Below are 25,188 nucleotides of genomic sequence, written 5' to 3'. Positions count from 1 at the left end.
TAAATTCAGCAATGATGGAAGGGATTCAGACAAAACAAACTGGTTAAACATTTTTGTAATGGACAACACTATCTTCTCCTCTAGAAACCTATAAAACTCAGGTCGAACTCCACCGCACCAGGGGCCTTCAAGAGGGGACAGCGTTGGATGGCACAATGTACCTCGTCCTCTTGTATTTCTTCATTTAATAGATCCCTGTCAGACTGCTTCAAAACAGGCAAAATCCAAGTTATCCAAATATAAATTGCTCGATAACCCTTCCTCCTCCAGGGTTGCATAAACCAAATGAACTAACAACTTTCCCATTTTATTTTCATGGTGATACAGCATATATCTATAATAAAGTTGTGATTTATAGGCCCGCTGGTGAATAAGTTCATTGAGCGCCATCTGTAGTTGCAACACCTGATGTTTATGTTCCTCTCCATTCGAAATCTCCAAATGTTGGCATGCCTGTCTCAAATTGGCATCAGGCCTAGTATCTGTCTATCTCATTACCTCCGGGCTTGATGGCAATAGCCAATAATCTTTCCTCGTAACACCGCTTTCGTGGCCTCTCCATAAATGACAGGATTAGTTTCGTAATTAACATTTGGAATTTTGTACTGCTTCCAACATATAATCAACCTGTCCCTAAAGACTGTTTCGTTATAAAGTTCCAAAGGAAAACCCATTTCCAACCACTCCGGGCCTTCCCCCCTGGAACAGACCAGTCCATCCACACCCAAGCTTGGTCTGAGATGACATAGGGGCCTATCTTCACTCTAGCTACAGTACCAAATAACTGTCTCGAGACCTAAAGGTAATCTATGTGGGACTGTATGGAATTTGCCCTTGACAGATGTGTATAATCCTGCTCTGAGGGATGGAGCACATGCCAAACATCAACAAGGTCCAAAATTTTACACATGTTGGGTAGGCCCCGACCAAGATGTAAATAGAGGTGACAAGACCTTTTTCAGATATAATGGAGAAAAGAGAAAAGATAGGAATGGAATTGCAAGATTGAAAGATAATGAGAATGGCTATGTGGAGAGTAATGAGAATAAAGCGAACATGCTAAACAATTACTTCTCTTCAGTGTTCACGGAGGAAAATCCTGGTGAAGGACTGCGGTCAGCTGCCAAGGGAATATCTGGGAATGGAGTGGATACTGTGCTGTTTACGGAAGAAAGAGTTTATAAACAGCTGGAGAATCGTGTTGCTGTGAGCAGCGAAAGACTTGAGTCACATCGGCTGCTCAGGGCCCCATCTGCAGTTTGGCCATTCCACCCTACTCCTGGACTTTAAAATCTGGATTCTGGATTTATGAGCTGGTAGCAACATATGGACAAATACTTAATGCACACCGCGATGGCGCAAGCACCTAAAAGCTCGAAATGGAAAGAGGAGCGACAGAAACCTTTGGTTTCCCTAATGGCGGTTGCCTCCCCAGTGGCCTTGTCGCCCCGCTCGCCCCTGGACAACATGGTCTTAGAACTTACAGATTCGGTGGTACGCACCCTTGACCCTAGATTCACACAACTGTCTGAACAACTTACAGGATTAACAGCTCTAACCTCCGAGCCAGACACAAGGTTGCTGCCTTGGATTACACGTTCCCTTGTGCTTGGGGGAGCATGTTTGAGAGTTGCCATGTTGGCAGTTTTGTAAGTTTGGAACGGGGATGGAACTATCTGAAGCTGGAGCTGGGCTGCAATATGAATGCCGTATAGGGGCCACTTATGTGCTGAACAGACTCGACTCCAGATGGAACAAATATACACAGGAGCGGTTATGATTGCTGGGGTCCAGCAATCCTGGGACCCGGTGCAGTGAGTGACCGGTTTGCGGAGAGAACATGTAACTGGTTAATTTGCATCCAGACAGATCCTCTGTTTGTAACTCTGGGAGACATGTGTTACGGGTTCGAATCTATAATGGCGTGCTGGGATGGGGACCCCACAGCGTTCTAGAGCTCCTTTGAATGTCCTTTCATAGGAGGGGGCGGTCATACTTATTTAGGCATAGGGCACGGTCTAGAGGGATTGTTATGTTTGGTGGGGGGGGAGGGGTTAGGGAGTTGGGAGGGTGAGGGGAGGGGGCGGTTGGGCAGGAGGGGATGGCTGGGGGTGGGATTTGGTTTGCGGGGCGGGGGGCAGAGAACCAACTAGAGGGTGGTGTGAACGTTGGGTTGTTGTACCGAGTGGTGGGAGTCATGTGTGTTGGGCGTATGGATCTTTGTGTAACAGAAGGGGAGCTGTACACCCACCTGTCCAGCCATTTAGATGGCCCCTGGCTGAGGCTGGGCAGCAGGGGGTCTGAGAGGGACTTGAAAGTATTAGTAGTGTGGGCTCTGGATGAATGGGATGGCTAGGACCCCACCAACGCGCTTAATTTCTTGGAATGTGGCAGGGATCACGTCCCCTATTAAACGCTCCAAAATCTTGTCGACTCTTAAGCGCCATGGGGCCTCCATAGCATGCCTACAGGAGACGAAACTCTCAGATGCAGAACATCAAACTGTGCCAGCAGTGGGTGGGGGAGTGCTACTTCTCCTCCTCTGCTGGTTGACGGGGGGGGGGGGGGGGAGAGGGCAGATATGTATTGGTGCATCCTAATTATATAAGTACATAAGTAATGCTACACTGGGAAAAGACCAAGGGTCCATCAAGTTCTGCTATCCTTTGCACCCTTGCCAAGTTTCACTTGCCCTACAAGCTGTCACAATTCTGTGTTGCTGCAATTCTGTGAAATTCTGGGTCGAACATAGTTTCTGATTTTAGAAGCCTAGTTGGCAGCTGTAAGCCTCTTGACCTGCATTTCACTGAAGGCAAGTCATAATTTTCTACAATTACCACCCAATCTCCGCTAAGATTCTGTAGATCTATTCCTTCTATACAGGATTAATTTGTGTTTATCCCACGCATCTTTGAATTCCATTACCATTTTCATCTTCACCACCTTCCGCGGGAGGGCATTCCACGTATCTAGTACCCTTTCCGTGAAAAAAACACTTCCTGACATTACTCCTGAGTCTGCCCCCCTTCAACCTCAATTCATGTCCTCTAGTCTCTGGAAAGGGTTTGTTTGCGGATTAATACCTTTCAATTATTTGAACATCTGTATCATGTCACCCCCGTTTCCCATTTCCTCCAAGGTATACATGTTGAGATCAGCAAGTCTCTCCTCGTATGGTTTGCAAAGTAAATCCCATATCATTTTTGTAGCTTTTCTTTGAACCGCTTTCAGTCTTTTTGCATCTTTAGCAAGATACGGCCTCCAAAACTGAACACAATACTCCAAGTGGGCCTCACCAACGACATCAACACCTCCTTTCTTATGCTGGTTATAGCCCTCTCTATGCAGCCTAGCATCCTTCTGGCCATAGCTGTCGCCTTGTAACATTGCTTTTTCACCTTCATATCCTCTGACACCAACACCCCAAGGTCTCTCTCCTGAGATGAACTTACTAATCTCTCCCCTCCTATTTGGTATCTCTCTTTTGGGTTTCTACACCCCAAGTGCATCACTCTACACTTCTTGGCATTACATTTTAACTTATTTTTTATTTCAAAAAAGCTCCAGTTTTAATTCAAAACAACTTTTAATTATTTAAAAATATATATATCACTCCAATTGTTTCCTCAAGCTTCTTACCCTATGCTGCACTACATAATATGTACAGTAATAAACAGCATTCACATAGAACTCCTGATGCGGCGTCATGTGGTCTATGCCTGAGGGAGTCTTCAACCGGCATGCAGCCGAATAGATGAATATACAACGGTGGTTCCTCCTGAGGAAGATCTAGTGAAATGCAGATCGGCATCGGGGAACCGATTTACACTGAAAACTTTATGTGAACACGGAGTTGTTGATTAACTTCTTAATACCCACAATATGCTGCACAAGTGGGATTTATAATTTATGAACAGCTAATGAAGGATCCCTATTTTGAACTGAAAGTGGACAAATACAATTGATTATAATACAGTGGTCACGCGGAAAGCGTGGCCCTAATCACTGGTTCACAGGGATCGAACATTGTGCCATGATTATTGTATGAATCCAATGAGCATTTACTGTACATATTATGTAGTGCAGCATAGGGTAAGAAGCTTGAGGAAACAATTGGAGTGATATATATATTTTTAAATAATTAAAAGTTGTTTTGAATTAAAACTGGAGCTTTTTTGAAATAAATTGTGAGTTTTGGCTCTGGGAATTAAGGTGTATCCCCTATTAATTATATTATTACATTTTAACTGCCACACCCTTGACCATTGGCCGCATGTAGCCAATAACTAAAGTGGTGCGGGCTCAGCACCATGCCCTCAGTAGCCGAGAAGAAAAAAGAAAGTCGTACCCCTAAACCAGTCACTCAGATGTCTCATACAGCCAGCCACTGAGAATACTTTAATACTGAGTGCCCCGAGGCCACCCTTGGCGATAGGAAGATAGGTCTGCAGAAAATGGACCCGGGCTCGCCGTCCGTTCCAGAAAAACTTCACCAGCAATCGATGCAACAGCCGTTCATTGCGTTGCAGAAAAAAGAGGGACAATACTTGACTAACACAGAGCCACTTAGGGGCTATTATCATATTATATAACGCTATCCTTCCCCACAGAGATACAGGAAGGGATTGCCACATCCTCAGGGAAATTTGAGTAGATGCCCACAGTGGAGCCAGATTGATAACATAGAGTTGTTTCAGATTTGCTGGGACCCTAATGCCTAGATATTTGTTATGGCCCATTACCAATTTTAATGGGAAGGGTCCCTCCCATTCCTCCCTCACTGAAACAGGGATCGGTAAGGCCTCCGATTTCTGTAAATTAAGTTTGAAGCCCGAATAATATCCATATTCTGCGATAACATCCAGCATGGCGGCCAATGAGCTCTGGGGGTTCGTAATGGTAAGCAATATGTCATCAGCGAAAGCCAACACCTTAATAGAGAGATGGGGTAGCAGAACTCCCGTGACTGCCGGATCTCTTAGTATGGTGCGGACTAGGGGTTCTAAATATAACAAAAACAAAAGAGGAGATAACGGGCACCCCTGTCGGGGTCCTCTACTCACCCAAAAGCTAGGGAAGCATAAGCCATTCACCAGCACACGGGCAACCGGTTCCATATATAAGGTGCCCACTGCCTGCAAAAATCACCCCTTCATCCCTACATATCACAACACCTTGAAGAGGTATTCCAGGATACACAATCGAAAGCTTTCTCCGCATCTAGACCAACAAGGAGCATCGGCTTCCGCGAGGCCCCGCTCTGGGCCACCGCCAACAGCGGTCTACGAACATTTAGGCCTGGGTGCCGCCCTCTGACAAACCCCTCCTGGTGGTCTCCCACCAGATCGGGAATATGCTTACCTAGCCTATCTGCCAGCACCCTTGCCAAAATTTTTATGTGCATGTTGAGCAGCGAGATTGGGTGATAAGCCTCAGGGGAATCAGGAGCTTTACCAGGTTTGGGAATGAGTACTATAAGTGCTTAGTTAGCTCGTGTAGGAAAGGTTCCCCCTGAAATCACCTCCTCATAGAATAGTGTAAGTGGTGCGCTCACTGTCTTATAGTATTCTGAGGAGAATCCGTCGGCTCCCGGGGCAGTACCCTGCATCAAAGACTTAATTATCTGTTGGACCTCACTTGCATGCAACGGGGCACTTAAGGAGTTGCTAGCCTCAGGAGAAAGAGTAGGAAGACCCGAGTCCACGAGGTAGTCTACCAGAGAGGGGCCCCCCTGTACCAGATCCGCTTGGTACATCTGTGAAAAATAGTCATGAGAAATTTGCGTAATGTCGGTAGGGTTAGTTTTCCTAGACCCGTCCGGTGCCACTAGCTGACCACGCTTTCACCACCCGGGCAAGTAGTTTACCCAGCCGGTTACCAATCTTATGGTATTGACGTCGGGAGAATAATTTATTTTTCATGCGCTCATGAAGCAAAGAGTTCAGAGCAGCCAGAGCAGCTCAAAGGTGGCCCCAGACGGATGCTTCAAATGGGCCTGTTTAGCTTGTTGGTACCGGTGCTCCAACAAGAGAATCCCCTGGGCAATTCTCCTGTTTCGCGCACTCACATAACTAATTACCTCAACCTGCATCACTGCCTTTGATGTTTCCCAGAACAAATCTGGGATCTCCTTATGGCCTGCATTGGTTTCCGCAAAAAGATTCCATTTCTGAATCAGGAAGTTCTTAAAATCAGGGTCATCCGAGAGATAAGATGGAAATATCCAGATACCAGCTGCACTTACGTTTAGACCCAGTGTTAAGTCCACCCAGATTGGAGTGTGATCTCATATCGCCATAGGGCCCAAATCTGCTCATACCACCCTTGAGAAAATCGAGGTTGCTAGCAGAATATAATCAATATGGGGCCAGGACTGGTGAGCCCGGGACAAATGCGTGTAATCACGCTGTGTCGGGTGTAGCAAACGTCACGGGTCCACCAAATCCAGAAGCCTGCAAAGGTAGGGCAAACCCCTACTTTTAGCCAGCGCGCTCCATGCCCCAGATGAGGAATGATCCAGACTTGGATCAAAGACCTGGTTAAAATTACCCACCATAATCCACGGGGCTGTGTCGTATTTAAGACCTAAATTAACCAGTTCCTGAAAGAACCCAGCTTCATAGGCATTTGGCCCCTACACAGCGCATAAATAGTACTCTTGACCCATATATATATTTAATAAATATTTAATATATTTATAAATGATTTAGAGATGGGAGTAACTAGCAAGATAATAAAATTTGCTGATGATTATTCTTATTATTTATTATTATTATTAGCATTTGTATAACGCTACCAGACGCACGCAGCACTGAACACCTGATACAAAGAGACAGTCCCTGCTCAAAAGAGCTTACAATCTAAGTAATACAGACAAACAAGACAGTTATGGGTGAGGGAAGTAATGGGTGAGAAGGGAGGAAGGGACAAGGGGAGGGCAATTGTGGCTAGGAGCTAAAAGCAGCAGTGAAAAGGTGGGTTTTCAGCATAGATTTGAAAACAGGTAGCGATGGAGCTAGACGTATAGGTCCAGGAAGTCTATTCCAGGCATAAGGTGCCGCGAGAGAAAAGGAGCGAAGGCTGGAGTTAGCAGTGGAGGAGAAGGAGGACAAGAGAGATTTGTCAAGCGAGCAGAGTTCACGGGGAGGATTGTAGGGAGAGATGAGAGTGGAGAAGTAATGGGGGGCTGCAGAGTGGATGCATTTAAAGGTCAGTACGAGAAGTTTAAACTGAATGCGTTTAAACTGATAACACAAAGTTATTCAAAGTCGTTAACTCATGACAGGATTGTGAAAAATTACAGAAGGACCTTACGAGACTGGGCGGCTAAATGGCAGATGACGTTTAATGTGAGCAAGTGCAAGGTGATGCATGTGGGAAAAAAGAACCCGAATTATAGCTACGTCATGCAAGGTTCCACGTTAGGAGTTATGGACCAAGAAAAGGAATGTTGGGTATTATTAGGAAAGGTATGGAAAACAGGTGTGAGGATGTTATAATGCCGTTGTATCGCTCCATGGTGCGACCGCACCTTGAGTATTGTGTTCAATTCTGGTTGCTGCATCTCAAGAAAGATATAGTAGAATTGGAAAAGGTGCAGTGAAGGGTGACTAAAATGTGGAGTGGAACAGGTGGATGTGAAGCGTCTGTTCACGCTTTCCAAAAATACTAGGACTAGGGGGCATGCGATGAAACTACAGTGTAGTAAATGTAAAACAAATCAGAGAAAATATTTCTTTACCCAACGCATAGTTAAACTCTGGAATTCATTGCCGGAGAATGTGGTGAAGGTGGTTAGCTTGGCAGAGTTTAAAAAGGGGTTAGACGGTTTCCTAAAGGACAAGTCCATAAACTGCTACTAAATGGAGTTGGGAAAAATCCACAATTCCAGGAATAACATGTATAGAATGTTTGTACGTTTGGGAAGCTCGCCAGGTGCCCTTGGCCTGGATTGGCTGCTGTCGTGGACAGGATGCTGGGCAATGATAGACCCTTGGTCTTTTCCCAGTGTGGCATTACTTATGTACTTATCAAGGCGGGATGCACAAGATAAAGCGCAAAAAGCCTATATCTGGCAGCCATAGAGGGAGCTCCGCATGCGGAGACCGGAGAGAACTCTAAAGTATCGGGCAGCAAAGACAACAAAATAAGCAGGGGAAGAGAACAGAGCAGCCTACACTACCTATTAGGCCTTAAAGCTTTTGATACAAAAAACTTGCTGCCGCTACTACCTAAACTCATAGAGACTGACCGAGGATAACAATATTCACTATATGGAGCCTTTCTTAAGGCTCATGCCCGCCGGAACCACTCGCAGAGGAACAAAATTTGACAAAGAAAAATCCTCGCCCCCGAAGTCCGGCCTCAAGATGGCAGAGGCAAAACAAGAGGATTCAGGGGAATTTAGCGAGAAACAGCTGGCACAAATCACAATGGCAATAAGTGCAGCCTTAAATCCAAGATTTGATCTGTTGACGGGCCAATTAAAAAATCTGGAATCCTCCATGGCCGATACAGTGAAGCGACTGGGGGAAGTTGAGAACTGGATCGCGACAGTGGAGGATGAGAGGACGCAGAGTGCACAAGAAATCTCGCAACTGAGGGAGCAACTTAAATCACACCAGGACAAAATTGAGGACATGAAAAATAGAGCAAGGAGGTGTAATTTGAGACTTGTTGGTCTACCGGAAAAAATTCCAGAACAATCCTTGGGAACTATCATAGAACAGTGGTTAAAAAAGGAACTGGCCCTGTCTGATCGCTATGGGGCATTATGCATAGAACGGGCCCACAGACTGGGCAGACGACAGCAGGGACAACAGAGACCGAGGATTGTTATTATAAAAATACACAACTATCTCCATAAAGAAGAAATTATGCGAGGTTTCCGAATGAAAAGAGACTCTCTGGCCTATGAAGGCACCCCGATAAAAATTTTTCAAGACTATTCAGCAGGAGTGCAAGAACAAAGACGCCATTTTCATCCCCTGTGTGCAACATTGGTGAATAAGAAAACTCGATTCATGTTGATATATCCCGCCATCCTGAAAATTCAACAAGGGAACCAGTGGCGCTCCTTTGAGCCAGTGCTGGAGGCTCAACAGTTTATAGACACTGAAAAGGAACCGGAGGGATACAACAAACAAAATGTTGCTGTTGGGACACTGTAATGGATATTCAAGCGGAGTCCTGATGATAATTGTCGCTGCACAAGAGTGTGACAGCGACGGGTAAGGACACAGGGTGTTTATGTTGAAGTGCACTGTTGTACAGCCGGGGGGAAAGTTATGGAAATGTTAAGTGTTTGAGTTGCATAATTGCTATTTGAGACAAGCTGCTTTAGCTAGGCAAATCTAGGAATGAAAAACAAGTTGCACAGACAACAGGGGGGAAGGGATACATGCACTACATGGGTTCAGATTAGCCAGGGTTCTCAGCCTGGTGATAGAAGTCCAAGGAACAGGGGAATAGTAGGAATGGAGGGGTGGGAAGGAAAGGAAGGGAGGGATAAGGGGCAAGGGGGAGATATGGATGTAAAAAGATGCAACATAAGTAGGAGCGGAGAGAAGGAGGAATTGCAGCACACAAAGGTTAGCGCTGATATAGGAGACACAACACGGAATCTAAATGATACACATTGTGACGGGCCAAACAAAAAGGCGGAGCAGGTTGAGAAAGGAAGGGGGAAACCGGGGAAGGGCTGGGACCCGGGGACCTCAGGTTATACAATTGAATTTACAAAGCAATTGTCTTGTGATATACGCACATTGTAGAACAAGTACTTGGAACGTGGGAGGTATAACCTCCCCGATTAAGAGGAAAAAGATCTTAACACATCTGAAACATTTAAAAGACATCGCATGCCTACAAGAAACTAGATTGACAGACTCAGAGCATGAAAAGCTCACCCAGGAATGGGTAGGGCAAGTCCTTTACATATCTTCTGATGGACGAAAGGGGGGCGTGGCGATATGCTTAAACAAAAGGTTGGCATACTCAGTAGAGAAGGTCATGCAGGATCCAGCAGGGCGCTATCTCCTGAAAGCACCTTTTTTCCCGGGTTGGTGAGGCCCATATCAGGGAAAACAAATGATTGTTGTGGGAGACATGAACACACTGATGGACCCCATGATAGATTGTACAGGGGCCAGAGGACGGGGGGGGGGGGGGGGGGGGGGGCACAAGACAGACAAATTACTGAAGGAATTTGGGAACTCTCTCTCTGTGGTGGATGCATGGTGGACCTTACACCTCGAGGTTCACGAGTATACACATAAGTCCAGGGCCCATGGAACTTGGAGCAGACTAGATTACATTCTAACATCAGAGGAGCTTTTCCCTAGTGTTAAAGGATCAAAATTGAAGAGATAATGATCTCAGACCATGGCCCTGTTTGGGTGGAATTGGGTGCCCCCTGTAGCTTTCAACTGGTCAGACGCTAGAGATTTCCTAGTCATCTAGTAAAAGATAAATCATTTAAAAAAATTTTAATTACAAAATGGGAGGACTTCACATTGTACAACAAAGAACATATGTCTAACCCCCAGTTATTTTGGTGTACGGGAAAGGCAGTAATAAGGGGAGACTTGATAGCTTATGTAGCAGCAAGGCGGAGGAAAACAGCAATGAGCCTCATACTGTTAGATAGACAACTGCGCAAGGCTAAATGCTGTTACTTGGCGCAGGCAACAGAGGCAAACAGAGACAAATACTTGTCCACTCAGGCAGCTATTAACTCCTTATTGCATGAAAAAATGAAGAGGAACCAGACATATCAAAAATACCGGTTTCACAGGTTTGGAAATAGAGTAGGGGGACTGTTAGCTAGATTAGTGCAGAGGAAGAGGGGGAACAGGACGATACCAGTAATGAAGGAAAAGATGGGGACTATCACTAACAGTCCAGATAAGATACTTAAGATATTGCAGGAGCATCTCAAAGAACTATATACATCCGAACGATCCCGGGGAGAGATAAAGATAAGAGATTACAGCGGGCCCTGATGCCGAGATTGGGAGAAGAAGAGATATCCTCCCTTGACACCCCACTGCAGCCCAGGGAATTACAAGAGGCCATAAAGGGGCTAAAATCCTTTTCAGCCCCCGGGTTGGATGGATACATGGGAGAATTTTACAAACTTATGCAACCATCCCTGATGGGCCCTCTGTTTGCATACCATCAGGCAGTTATCCAGGAAGGGCAATTCCCCAAGTATGAAAATACTGCAAGCATTTCCTTATTATTGAAACCAGGGAAGGCAGCAGAGGAGCCAGAGTCTTATAGTCCCATATCTTTAATCAATGTAGATATTAAACTATTAGCTAAGATTTTAGCAATCCGCCTGGCGAAATGCCTACCGAGTGTTATTAGCCCTGCACAAGTAGGCTTTATCCCTAAGAGACACTCGGTGTTGCATGTACGGAGAACCCTGTTATCAATGGCACAATGTAGACATAAGCAAATCCCAGGGATTGTAGTAAGCTTGGATGTCGCCAAAGCATTCAACAGGGTTGGATGGGATTTCTTGTTCGAAACACTAGAATGGGTAGGACTCGTGGGATGCTGCAGGCAATAAAGGCCCTTTACACGAATATGACATCACACGTCATGGCAAACGGTGGATTATCACAGAGCTTCCAAATAGGTGGAGGAACAAGACAGGGCTTGCTGTTTGATTTGTCCCTGGAGCCCCTATTAAGGATCTTGAACTCAGTGCCAGAGGTCAGCGAGGTAGTGATAGGAGAATACGAGATACGAGCTTTAGCGTATGCAGATGACATCCTCCTGGTTCTTACAGATCCACAGAGGTCACTACAGGCAGCCTTGGGGATAGTCAGGTACTACGGCCAGTTATCGGGGTTTTCCCTTAATTATGATAAATCAGGAGCGATGCCAATAGAGGGTAAAACCAAAACGAATTGAAAAGGAGAATTCCCCAATAAATGGATTGACTCCAAAATGAAATACCTGGGGGTACATCTCTCAAGTGCTCAGTCTTCTCTTTACAGAGATAATGTTGATCCACTTTTAGATATGACCAGATGTAAATTAGCCATGTGGAGGGACCTGCCTCTCACAATGTGGGGAAGAATTGCTCTGTTTAATATGGTGATCGCACCTAGGTGGCTATATATATTCCAGCAACTGCCACTATTTTTGAAAAACAAAGATGAAAGAAAGTTACAAAGGTTAATACAAGAGTACCTATGGCAGGGGAAAAAGCCTAGAATACCATATCAACTGATCGCGTCACCAAGCGATGGAGGGGGCATGGGTCTATTGAATGTCAAGTTCCTGACGATCACCTGCTCCATGAGACATATTAACGACTGGTACCGAGGGTCATCTGAGTTCTCCTTAACGGAGATAGAGGTTTCCAGGGATACACTTTAGCCATTTACTTCACACCAGGGATGCAATGCCTGCAGACGCCTTTAAAATACACTCATTACTACGGGCCCTTAGGGAAACCTGGCGCTGGATGTGTAGACGACATCATTTTTCAGCCCGGGTATCCCCGTGGCTGTCCATATGTAATAACCCGGCTTTTCCACCAGGCCAAGGGAAGAGCACATTTAGCAAGTGGGCCAAGAAGGGAATAGTGTACCTAACCCAGATAGTGACAGAAGAAGGGAAGATACATTCTTATCCAGAGCTGCAGTTACGATACAAGATCCCGTCAGGACACCTTTATGAATATTACCAATTAAAACATTATGTAGCCTCTCTGGAGTGGTCTGACCTAACAGAGGATGTTGTAGAAGTCTCTACCACCTCCCATCCTATTACTACCCATCCAAACTTCTATTATGTTATACTTAATTTCCTACTTTACATAACAAAATTCTGTGTTACCTATTACTATGTAAGCCGCATTGAGCCTGCTTTTAGTGGGAAAGTGCGGGATACAAATATAATAAATAAATAAATAAATTTTACACTGCGGGCACAACAGACGGTGCCGCTGAAATTCCACCACCAACAACTGAAGGACACAACGGCGGAGTTAGACCTTGTTGGTCTGGCCTCGGACTGGTTCGGGGACCTCGGGTGTGTGGTCTCAGTAGATACTTACGAGATGTTTATAAAATCACTATATAAGTGGCGGCTTTCCATACCACAGAGAGAGAGATTATACAGGTGGATACTGAGAACACATATATCCCCGCACAGAGCATATCGAGCAGGGTTTGCTACAAGTAGTGACTGACCAAAGTGGAAACAAGGATCAGCTACATTAGGGCATATGTTCTGGCGTTGCAGATATATAGAACACTTTTGGCACAGGGTGCTTGGGGGGATAGATGGGCTATGGAACTGCACTCAGATTTGGGATCCTTTGCTACTATTTAACATTTTTACATATTCGACAGATCCCCCAGAGGGATTCAAAGCTTTTGCCAGACTAGCAGTATATTTTGCACTAACAAACATTTTACAATTCTGGAGAGCTGAAGAAGACCCCCCTATCCAGGTATGGAGGTCACAGTTAATAAAGCAAATGCGAGTGGATAAGTGTGGGGTCCAAGACATGGATAGTTTACCAGGCCAAAGATTCCGGGCTCAGTGGGAGCCCTTGTGGGACACCCTAACCCCTAATGGCAGAAGTCTGCTACTAAACTTCTAAGCTACTCAGGAAAAGGACTAATTTAATTACATAGGACGTAGGCAAATTTGGCGTAAAACTATAATTAGATACGAGACGACTCTCAAAATTAGATTCCAAGAACATGGGAAACACAAAGGGTAAACTCACCAAGCGTATGGATCTGGCAAGTAAACTCCTTAAGAATACAGGGGAGAGGGGAGGGTTGGGGAAGAGTAGGGGGGGTACGACCTGTAATTATAATAACATAAAGTTGGAATAGTTATATGCTAATATATTGATGAGTGATTGCAAGAGAAATTTATTCTCTAATGGGATGCCACCCTGCTACGGAATATAGAAGATTGTAATCCCAGTGAACAGAATAAAGATCTGCGAGTGAATAAGAATTAAAGAGGGAGGGATAAGAGGGGGGCAAAGGGATGGGAAGAAACATAAAAAAGGTTGATGATAAACAATGTTATGTTACAGTTATTTAGATTATGCTATTGAACTTAATTTGACTTTGTTGGCATTGTGTATACTGACTCATGTTTGTCATCAATAAAAATGATAAAACATAACCTCCAATCGGTGGGTTCTTCAAATAGTCCGGTTAGGATACTCCCTCAATTTGAAATCCAGACCTCCAAATTGCCCACCGGGCACTCAATCCTTCAGCTTCCAGCACAGGCAGGTACTTGCAGAGGAACTCTCTGCCCTTCTCAGCACCAATGCAGTCGAGCCCATTCCACCAGGGCAAGAAGGGATGGGATTCTATTCCAGGTACTTGTGCAAAAGAAAACAGGGGGGATGTGTCCCATCCTAGACCTAAGGGCCCTGAACAAATTCCTAGTCCCACACAAGTTCAGGATGATTTCCCTGGGCACCATTCTTCCCATGATTCAGGAAAACGATTAGCTATGCTCTCTGGACTTAAAGGATGCTTATACACACATCCCGATACTTCCAGCTCACAGGAAGTATCTTCGATTCCATCTTGGAGCACAGCACTTCCAGTATTGCGTGCAGCCCTTTGGTCTGGCATCTGCGCCCAGGGTGTTTACAAAATACCTGGCAGTAGTTGCAGCATTGCTACGCAGACTTGGGAGTGCATGTGTTCCCTTATCTCGACGATTGGCTGGTGAAGAACACCTCAGAGGCAGGAGCTCTACAGTCCATGCAGATGACTATTCAACTGCTGGAGCTACTCGGGTTTGTTATAAATTACCCCAAGTCCCATCTTTTCCCTGTTCAGAAACTGTAATTTATAGGAGCTCTGCTGGATTCTCAGACGGCTCATGCCTATCTTCCAGAAGCGAGAGCAGACAATCTTCTGTCTCTAGTTTCCATGGCCAGGGCATCTCAGCAGATCACAGCTCAGCAGATGGTGAGACTTCTGGGCCATATGGCCTCCACAGTCCATGTGACACCCATGGCCCGTCTTCACATGAGATCAGCTCAATGGACCCTAGCTTCTCAATGGTATCAAGCTGCAGGGGATCTAGAGGATGTAATCCAACTATCCACCGACTTCCAGAATTCTCTGCAGTGGTGGACAATTCGATCCAATTTGACCTTGGGACGTCCCTTTCAAATTCCTCAGCCACAAAAAGTGCTGACAACGGATGCATCCCTCCTGGGGTGGGGAGCGCTTGTCGATGGGCTTCACACTCAAGGAGTTTGGGCCCTCCAGGAAACAGGTCTTCAGATCAATCTCCTGGAGTTGCGAGCAGTCTGGAACGCTCTAAAGGCTTTCAGAGATCGGTTGTCCAATCAAATTATCCAAATTCAGCCATGTACTACATCAACAAGCAGGGGGGCACCAGATCTCGCCCCCTGTGTCGGGAAGCCGTCCAGATGTGGCTTTGGGCTCGGCGTTACGGCATGTTTCTCCAAGCCACTTATCTGGCAGGCGTAAACAAGACTCTGGCCGACAGGTTAATGCAACCTCACGAGTGGTCGCTCAATTTGGGCGTTGTACGCAAGATCTTCTGAGAGTGGGGCACCCCCTTGGTGGATCTTTTTGCCACTCAGATCAATCACAAGGTTCCTCAGTTCTGTTCCAGACTTCAGGCCCAAGACAAACTAGCGTTGGATGCCTTTCTCCTTCATTGGGGGAAGGGCCTTCTGTATGCATATCTTCCCATACCTCTGGTATGGAAGACTTTGCTGAAACTCAAGCAAGACCGCGGGACCACGATTCTGATTGCTCCTTTCTGGCTGCGTCAGATTTGGTCCCCTCTTCTTCTGGAGTTGTCTTCCGAAGAACCCTGGAGATTGGACTGTTTTCCAACCCTCATAACTCAGAACGAGGGGGCGCTTCTGCATCCCAACCTCCGGTCTCTGGCTTTCACGGCCTGAATGTTGAGAGCGTAGAATTTGCTTCTTTGGGTCTCTCGGAAGGTGTCTCCCGGGTTTTGCTTGCTTCCAGGAAAGATTCCATGAAGAGGTGCTACTTTTTCAAATGGAGGAGGTTTGCCTCTGGTGTGATAGCAAGGCCCTAGATCCTCGCTCTTCTCCTACCCAGACCCTGCTTGAATACCTTCTACGCTTGTCAGAGTCTGGTCTCAAGAGCAACTCCGCAAGAGTTCATCTTAACGCAATTAGTGCTGCTTATCAACATGTAGAGGGTAAGCCTATCTCTGGACAGCCTTTAGTTGTTCGCTTCATGAGAGGTTTGCTTTTGTCAAAGCCCCCCATCAAACCTCCACCAGTGTCATGGGATCTCAATGTTGCTGTCAACCAGCTGATGAAGCTTCCTTTTGAACCACTGAACTCCTGCCATCTGAAGTACTTGACCTGGAAGGTCATTTTCTTGGTGGCTGTTACTTCAGCTCGTAGAGTCAGTGAGCTCCAAGCCTTGGTAGTGCATGCTCCTTATCTCAAGTTTCATCACAACAGGGTAGTCCTCCGCACACACCCTAAGTTCTTGCCGAAGGTGGTGTTAGAGTTCCATCTGAACCAGTCAATTGTCTTGCCTACATTTTTTTCCCCATCCTCATACCCGCCCTGCTGAGCGTCAGTTGCGCACCTTGGACTGCAAGAGAGCATTGGCCTTTTACGTGGAGCGGACAAGCCCCTTTAGACAGTCCGCCCAAATGTTTGTTTTTTTTTTATCCCAACTGAAGGGGAGTTGCAGTCGGGAAACACACCATTTCTAATTGGCTAGCAGATTGCATTTCTTTCACTTATGCCCAAGCTGGGCTGACTCTTGAGGGTCATGTCACGGCTCATAGTGTTATAACCATGGCAGCGTCGATGGCCCACTTGAAGTCAGCCACTATAGAAGAGATTTGCAAGGCTGCGACGTGGTCATCAATCCACACATTCACATCTCACTACTGCCTTCAGCAGGATACCCGACGTGACAGTCGGTTTGGGCAGTCGGTGCTGCAGAATCTGTTCGAGGTTTAGGATCCAACTCCACCCCACTAGGCCCATTTTTACTCTGTTCCAGGCTGCACTCTTAGTTAGATGTTTCTGCTTTAGGTCAATCTCAGTTATGTCCTCGCCGTTGTGAGGCCCAATTGACCTTTTTTGTTGTTTTGAGTGAGCCTGGGTGCTAGGGATACCCCATCAGTGAGAACAAGCAGCCTGCTTGTCTTCGGAGAAAGCGAAGATACATACCTGTAGCAGGTGTTTTCCGAGGACAGCAGGCTGATTGTTCTCACAAACCCGCCCACCTCCCCTTTGGAGTTGTTGTCCTTTAATTCTTGCTTTTGGATATAACTGAGGGGGACTCTCGCGTGATGGGTGGGAATATGGCCACGCATGTGAGGTGCACGCACTGGAAGGCTCTGGCAAAGTTTTGTTTATTTTGCTCTGGAAAATTGCCGTTTCTGGGCCGCCGTGGATGCCGACCCATCAGTGAGAACTATTAGCCTGCTGTCCTCGGAGAATACCTGCTACAGGTATGTATCTTCACTATCTTTGATCACATCATCTATGAATCGAGACCCAATCATTCAGCTGTGGCTCCAACTCAGCGTGCAAGTGATGTGTTGTTTTCCATCTGCTCATCATCCCCAACACAGTCTGATATCTTCTAGCTACTAGCTACCAAATATATGATAACATAGAGGGGCATAATCGAATGTCGCCAGCCAAATAGATCGCCGGTGATCTATGTTGGCGGCGGCGCTACAGCTGGCCGGAACCATATTATCGAAAAAGATGGCCGGCCATCTTTTTTTTTCGATAATACGGTTTAGCCCGGCCAAATGCCTTGGAGTTCGCTGGGTTTGAGATGGCCGGGTTTGTTTTTCAGCGATAATGGAAAAAAATGCCGGCCATCTCCAACCCGGCGAAATCCAAAGCATTTGGTCGTGGGAGGAGCCAGCATTTGTAGCGCACTGGTCCTCCCTGACATGCCAGGACACCAGCTGGGCACCCTAGGGGTCAGTGCGGTGGACTTCAGAAAAACCTCCCACATGCATAGCTCCCTTACTTTGGGTGCTGAGCCCCCAACCCCCCCCCCCCCCAAAACCCACTACCCACAAATGTACAACACTACCAAAGCTCTTAGGGGTGAAGGGGGCAACTACATGTGGGTACAGTGGGTTTTGGAGGTCTCCCATTACCAGCACAAGTGTTACAGGGAGGGGGGATGGGCCTGGGTCCGCCTGCTTTAAGTGCACTGCGGTACCTGCTAAAAGTGCTCCAGGGACCTGCATACACGCAGGCCTCTAGGACTTGTTGTTGCTATATAACCTTGGCACACCAGTTGATACCTGAAGACTAATCTCTTTGAAAAAGTCCTTTATTTGAATAAGCACGTTTACTCACAGTTAACTGAAGATCAGAGGTTGTGCCCCACTGGCAAAGAGTCTCCCTGGTACTGAGATTAGCAGTAGGTCAGAGCTGGCAGAATGCTGTACAATGCCCTCTTTCAGCCACATTCAAGGTAATAACGTTCTCTAACGTGGGTGACACATGAAAGGGATCTAAAACTGGCTTACAAAAATGGCCACTACCTCATGGACTACCAGAAACAAAACAGGGCACACTCTGAACCCAGTTAGCAGGGGGGAAAAGCACCATGGGAGTACAGCCCAGTACCCTACACCCACCACAATGCATTGCTGATGTGACTCTGCAGGGCACCTAACAGAAAAGGTGTCACACTCACCCGAGAGCCACATCGCAACCAGGGAAGGGCTGTCGGAGGATACAACACATTCTGCTGTCATGGAGGTGGGTACGGCATTTGAAGCTGGCATACAGGCTGGCAAAAAGGTTTTTAGTTTTATTTTTTTAGTATGGGAGGGGGTTGGTGACCACTGGGGGAGCATGGGAAGGTCATCCCCCATTCCCTCCAGTGGTCATCTGGTCATTTGGGGCACCTTTTTGAGGCTTGGTCGTGAACATAAAAGGACCAAGTAAACCCGGTAATATACTGCTTATCACCGTTTTTTTTTTCCATTATTGCCGAAAGCCAGCCATCTGGTAGCCACGCCCATGCCCGCCCATGTCCCGCCGTCGCTTCGCCGCCGACACGCCCCTTTGAACTTTGGCCAGCGACGCGATGGGAAAGCGGCGATGTTGGTAAAAAAGCGGCTTTCGATTATACCGATTTGGCCGCTTTTCTGAGATCGCCGGCCATCTCCCGATTTATGTCGGGAAATGGCCGGCGATCACTTTCGAAAATAAGCTGTATAGTAACATAGTAGATGACGGCAGAAAAAGACCTGCACGGTCCATCTAGTCTGCCCAACAAGATAAACTCATATGTGCTACTTCTTGTGTATACCTTACCTTGATTTGTTTCTGCCATTTTCAGGGCACAGACCATAGAAGTCTTGCCCAGCACTAGCCTCGCCTCCCAAACACCAGCCCCGCCTCCCAATCTTGGCTAAACTTCTGAGGATCCATTCCTTCTGAACAGGATTCCTTTATGTTTATCCCACGCATGCTTGAATTCCGCTACCGTTTTCATCTCCACCACCTCCCGCGTGAGGGCATTCCAAGTATCTACCACACTCTCAGTGAAAAAAAAAAAAAAAAAAATATATATATATATATATATATATATAATTTCCCACTACTCAGTCTCATGATGTTATCACACCTCCAACTTTCAGACCTGCTCATAGAAACATATTCCTCTTGCACTTGCAGCTGTTGACTGCACTAGAAAACATAACAAATAACTTAGGGTGCAGTATTGAGCCCCTGGCAGACAGGGTTTTTTTTTTAAATACTGGCCTCTACTGGTTGTATTAGACCCAGATATTCAGTGTCAGACCCTATCCTGTTAGTGGCACTGAATATCTGGGGTCTGGGGAAACTGCTTTGTTACCTGTGCACCACTGATATTCAGCAGCAGAATCTGGATAGCTACCCAATAGACTTACAACAGCCTTTTTGCTGTCCTAATTTAACAAGGTAGCTATGTGGGTATTGCAGCTAAATATCATCAGTGCCTTGATAACTCTTTAATCCACTTCTGAACTTCCCCAGTACAACAGAGATTGCTGAGGTGATCAGAACAGATATTCAGTGGCACACTCTGGTTAAGTACCACTGCATATCTGCTCCCAGTCTGGTTAAACCATGCTGAATATCATTACTTTAGTCTTACTGACAGCAAAATATCAGCATAAATCAGCTGTTTCAAAGGGTCACCTCAAGTGGCAGAGTCACCTATTGTACATCTAAAAACAAAAAGTGCAAGTGAAAGCATCAAGTAAAAATAAATAAGCATATAAAACAAATATTGAATGCTACCTACAGTGTCAGTGTTAGTAACTACATACAAAAATTTTCTGGAACAAAAAGACAGTAACTGACTCAGGAATAACAGAAAAAAAGTGACAAGGATCAAAATGCCTATGCAGGTAATTACAGTCTGACTGTAAGACCTCAAACCATTTATAGTACTAAATGTGTGAAAAATGAGTCCAAGTGGAAATAGGTCACATTGCAAAAAAAAAAAAAATTGAATAAATGGAAAAATGATGGAAAAAGAACTGATTGAATAAACAAGTAAATGAATCCCATTCCCACCATACAGTAAGCAGATCGGCTCCAGTATGGAATTAAATGTATAATATTCTTTCTCCGAGGACAAGCAGGCTGCTTGTTCTCACTGATGGGTGACGTCCACGGCAGCCCCTCCAATCGGAACTTCTCTAGCAAAGGCCTTTGCTAGTCCTCGCGCGCCGATGCGCACCGCGCATGCGCGGCCGTCTTCCCGCCCAAACCATCTCGGGTCTGATATATTCAAGCACCTATCTGCATAAGATGGAAAGTTTGTAAATAAATAAATAATTAGTCTATTGCTGTTCCTTCTTCAGAAGAGCTATATCGAATCATCCTGGCATTATGACATCCAGACAGTAGCTATAACAGAAAAGCCCAAATTTTCCACCATATGTTTTTGTGTCACCCAGTGGACCACCAAAGAGGCATTAGTCCTTATAAGGCTAAAATGTTAAATAATGCAAGTCTTAAATGGGGTATACAGTCACATAAACCATTTAAGAAGAAGTGCAATTAGATGAAATTATTACAGTCAAGATTTTTTCAAAACTAGATTAATGTTAGGGAACATGGAGAGTACCTATGATGGCTGTTGAGTCCCAATGGAGGTAGTAATAAGACTGATTTCATCAGTGGGTCTCTCAGGTTGTGGCCTGATGAAAAGCAGTGGCCTAATGGTTAGAGCAGTGGGCTGAGACCCAGGGGAAGCTAGGTTGAAATTCTAGTGCTGTTCCTTGTGATCTTGAGTAAATCACTTATCCCTCCATAGCCTCAGTTGCAAACTCCTCCCCCCCCCCCCCCCCCCCTGTTTAGTAAGCCGCGCTAGTGGCTGCTGTGCATTAATACCAACACATCTCATTCACCTTGAATGAGCTGTGTTGGCATTGCCGTGCGGCAGCTTCTAGCACAACTTAGTAAATAGGGGATTCGTTTGTAAGCACTCTGTGGAAAGGGAAATACCTGGACAAGAATGTATCTACTGTATCTCACCTTGAGCTTCTACTGAAAATAGTGAGCTAATTTCAAAATCCTCTAAATCCAAATCTTTGATGATGCTAGGACACCAAATATGTTTCCAGAATAAATCAGTGATGTTGGATAATTTGGCATATGGGAGGTTGGTAGAACATATGTGAGATGATAGTGTCATTGTCCAAAACAGTTCAAGAATCGGACAGCTATATTTGTAGGCTTGTTAAACTGCTCTAGCAAAATATCTTTGGTTCAGAAAATCTAGAGCCAAATATTTTGCCTGAACCTAAAATCTGATCTTTCTGTTAATAAATGACAGAGCCTAAAAATTTTTCATGCTAGAATGTTGTCCTGCACATGCGAAATGTAATTGCTTGAATAATGTGAATTACTATTTTCTCCATCAGCTTATGATATATTGATGTTATGCAAAATGTCTCCCTTATGCTGTATCTGAAAACATCCTGTACATGAATGTGATAAGGCAGGGGTCACTTTGTGAAACAGAAAATAAAACCTTCAGTGTTTTTAAAACCAAGATTATCACATTATTGTCAGTGAGTTTGAACTGTATGGTGCCTGAAAACCCATACAGCTCTCTGTCTTGCATGAACTGTGTGGTAGAAAACAGAAAGGGAGGACTCAAGGGCATGCACTTAGGGTTGATGGGAGCCACCAGTGGCCCGTGGGTCTTGCAGTGAAGAACACTGCTATTAGAGGTGGCTAGCTATAAAATCATAGCCAACAATCAAAACCAAGGCATTTGTTTTTATCTGACTTTTAAAATTTGTGAACTAAAATATGGTGTTCACTTTATTCTTTTAAACAGGTATTCCGTTCCCAGATTGTAACAGAAGAGTTTCTTTTTAACTATGGAACTTTGCTTGTAAGTAATAGATTAATTCTGTAACTATTTTATATAGCAAAGCATAATATAATTACAGTAATATTCCAATGGAATATAGTTAAATCATTAGATACAAGGTGGCTATATCAATTCATGTCTATCACAGTTTCTTAGAATACAATTGGAAGCCATTTTTATGCTTTTGAACACTCCAAATAAGGGATGAAAAGTCAAATTTAGCTCATTGGAAAAAAATAGGAATATTTTAGGCATGTCTGAAAACTAGAAATGTGGGTCAACAATTTCAGAGAATGAGTCTTCCTCAAAAAGCCCCATTGGTTTAATTTTCGGAGTTGTTAGAGGGCTGCAGAATATTGACAAATATTGAAAGTTGTCTTTGTAGTCTTTTGGTGGGAAAGAAGAAACTTAGTGACTAGTCACTTGCTGATGAGCTAAGCCCCACTGCATGGGAAATGCCTACATTTATGACTGGACAATGAGGGGTCCTTTTACCAAGCTGCGGGAAAAAGGGCCCTGCTAGCAGCAGACACTGTTTTTCCTGCACGCCAGGGCCCTTTTAACCGCAGTGGATAAAAAGCCCCCAGACACATATGGCCATGCGGTAAAAGAACTCTTACCACCACGTGGCGGGGAGCCCTTACCATCACCCATTGATGTGGCGATAAGGGCTCCCATGCTAACCCAGCATGATTACCGCCGGGTTACAGCCATGCAAGCCATTTCTGGGTGTTTTCATTTTCTCCAGAAATGGCACGCACTTGGGGCGGGACTACTACTGGCGGCCGCATTGGGCTAGCGGTAATCCCGGAAGAGCACGCGGTAAGCCTGCGTTGGGCTTACCTCCACTCTGTAAAAGGGCCCCTGAGTTAGGCTGATACCTTGACAAAACAGGCTGTCTTTGACAGCCATTTAAATACCATCTGAGGAAGTAAAGTAGGAAGACCAAACTGCCAATTCCTTTGCTATCTCTTTTAAAGAGTGGGGAGGGAAAGGGGATAGGATTTGATATTCTGCTTTTCTGTAGTTACAATCAAAGTGGTTCACATATTATATTATCATATTAGTACCTGAGGCAATGGATGGTTAAGTGATTTGCCCAGAGTCACAAGGTGCTGCAGTGGGAATCAAACCAGGTTCCCCTGGTTCTCAGGCCACTGCACTAACCATTACGCTACTACACTTTAATTTTTGTGGTAATTAGGGGGGGGGTTTCTGTCAATGCATAGATAGAAAATCCATTTATGAGATATTTTATTTGGTTGTTCAGTGTTTTTCTTTTCATTTCAGAGACAAATACATCAATATAGCACACTATCAAGCAATAAAGTGCCCTACTGTACAACAGTGTGTATTGTTCTTCAGTAGTGCATCTTTGCTAAATAGTGCACATTAGGGATGCCTTTTTTTAGCTTTATCTTTCCTGTCTCATGTTATTGCCGGAAATCTAAATACCTCTCACGAATGCTTTCCCAGCTTCCCACATCCCTTCGCTGGAGACCGCCCCAATGTTATTTATTTATTTTATTTATGCATTCTTGTATCCCACTATTATCCAAAAACAAATTTTGGTTCAAACTGGCTTACAATTTACATTTTGTTGGAGTTACAGTAGTGTTGTGCTAGGTGGAGAGGGTATCTATAGTTCCTGTGGTTATTCGTAGAGTTTTTGAAGAGTTAGATTTGAAGAGGAAAAGGTGGTGTTCAGTTGTAGAGTTTTGGTGATGTTTGTTCATATAGTTTTTGAAGAGGTAGATTTGAAAGGAAGATGAGGATATCTTTTTGATTATCTGTAGAAGAGGTAAGTTTTCATTTCTTTTCTGAATTGGAGGAGATTTATGATTCTTCTTATGGTTTTTGGTATCGAGTTCCACCATTTGGAATCCTGGTAGCTAAATCCTGCTATGTAGATAGTTTTGTAGGTAGTGTTTTTGTAGTTGAGTAGATATAGGAGTAAGTAGTTTCTGTTTACTGGGTTGGCATTTCTTGAGGATAGTTCAATCATGTTACGCATATATTTGGGTGCCATTCCAATAGTATCTTCTTTTTTTTTTTAACTTTATTTTAGTGTATAAACAACTTAGATAAACAAACATCGATATCACTTTATACATCATAAAAGTATCCCCCTTCCCTTCCCTCCTCCCCTCTCCCCCCCCCCCCCCCCCCCAGTCTCTTCATAGTTCTATGGATCTCTGTGGAGTATCTTCTTTTATAATTAAAACTTCGGGCTTAAAAAAGCCCGAGTTTGCCAAATTATTTCACCTCATTGGTACTATCAATTGCGGAGCATCTAAGTCAATTCCCGTTTGGGATCTCCAAAGCTTATATTTGTCCCATATTTTGGTAAACTGGAGCAGCTGATTGTTCTTCATCCCTGTAAGCTTTGCCTTTTGATACATATAGTCCATTTTATGTAAAACTTTGACAATTGGGGGAGCCAGTGATTGCTTCCAGGCAGCCGCCAGTGTAATCTTTGCCGCTCCTAAAAACATGGAAGCCAAACGGTGAAGAGGTGTCAGAAGTCCAGGTGGGCGAAATTGCAATAAACAGTAGTCCATCGTTTGTGGATATTCTTTGCCCAATATCTGTTGCAATAACTTAAGACATTCCTGCCAATAAGGTTGTATCTTTGGGCATGACCACCATATATGTTTCATATCCCCCCTAACTTGACATCCCCTCCAGCATTGATTTGAAGAGCCTGGGAACATTTTCGCTACTTTATGTGGGGTATAATACCATCGGTACAGGATCTTATATCCATTTTCTATCATGGAAC

At 44.9% G+C, this 25,188-nt stretch overlaps 1 protein-coding gene across 1 annotated transcript in view; it reads left to right on the top strand.

The window, feature by feature from the left end:
• Nucleotides 1–25,188, top strand: part of ULK4 (unc-51 like kinase 4) — a gene marked incomplete in the record, with an annotated part of 1,752,451 nt that overhangs the window by 1,207,160 nt on the left and 520,103 nt on the right. Inside the window, 1 exon segment of the mRNA XM_030209369.1 lies at nt 22,371–22,427. Within this exon segment, the coding sequence (XP_030065229.1) occupies nt 22,371–22,427 (57 nt within the window).

The sequence above is a fragment of the Microcaecilia unicolor genome, chromosome 1, assembly GCF_901765095.1.
Source record: "Microcaecilia unicolor chromosome 1, aMicUni1.1, whole genome shotgun sequence".
Taxonomy (NCBI): Eukaryota; Metazoa; Chordata; class Amphibia; order Gymnophiona; family Siphonopidae; genus Microcaecilia; species Microcaecilia unicolor.
The sequence above is the reverse complement of the archived record's forward strand: the minus strand, read 5'-3'. Positions and strand labels throughout refer to the sequence as shown.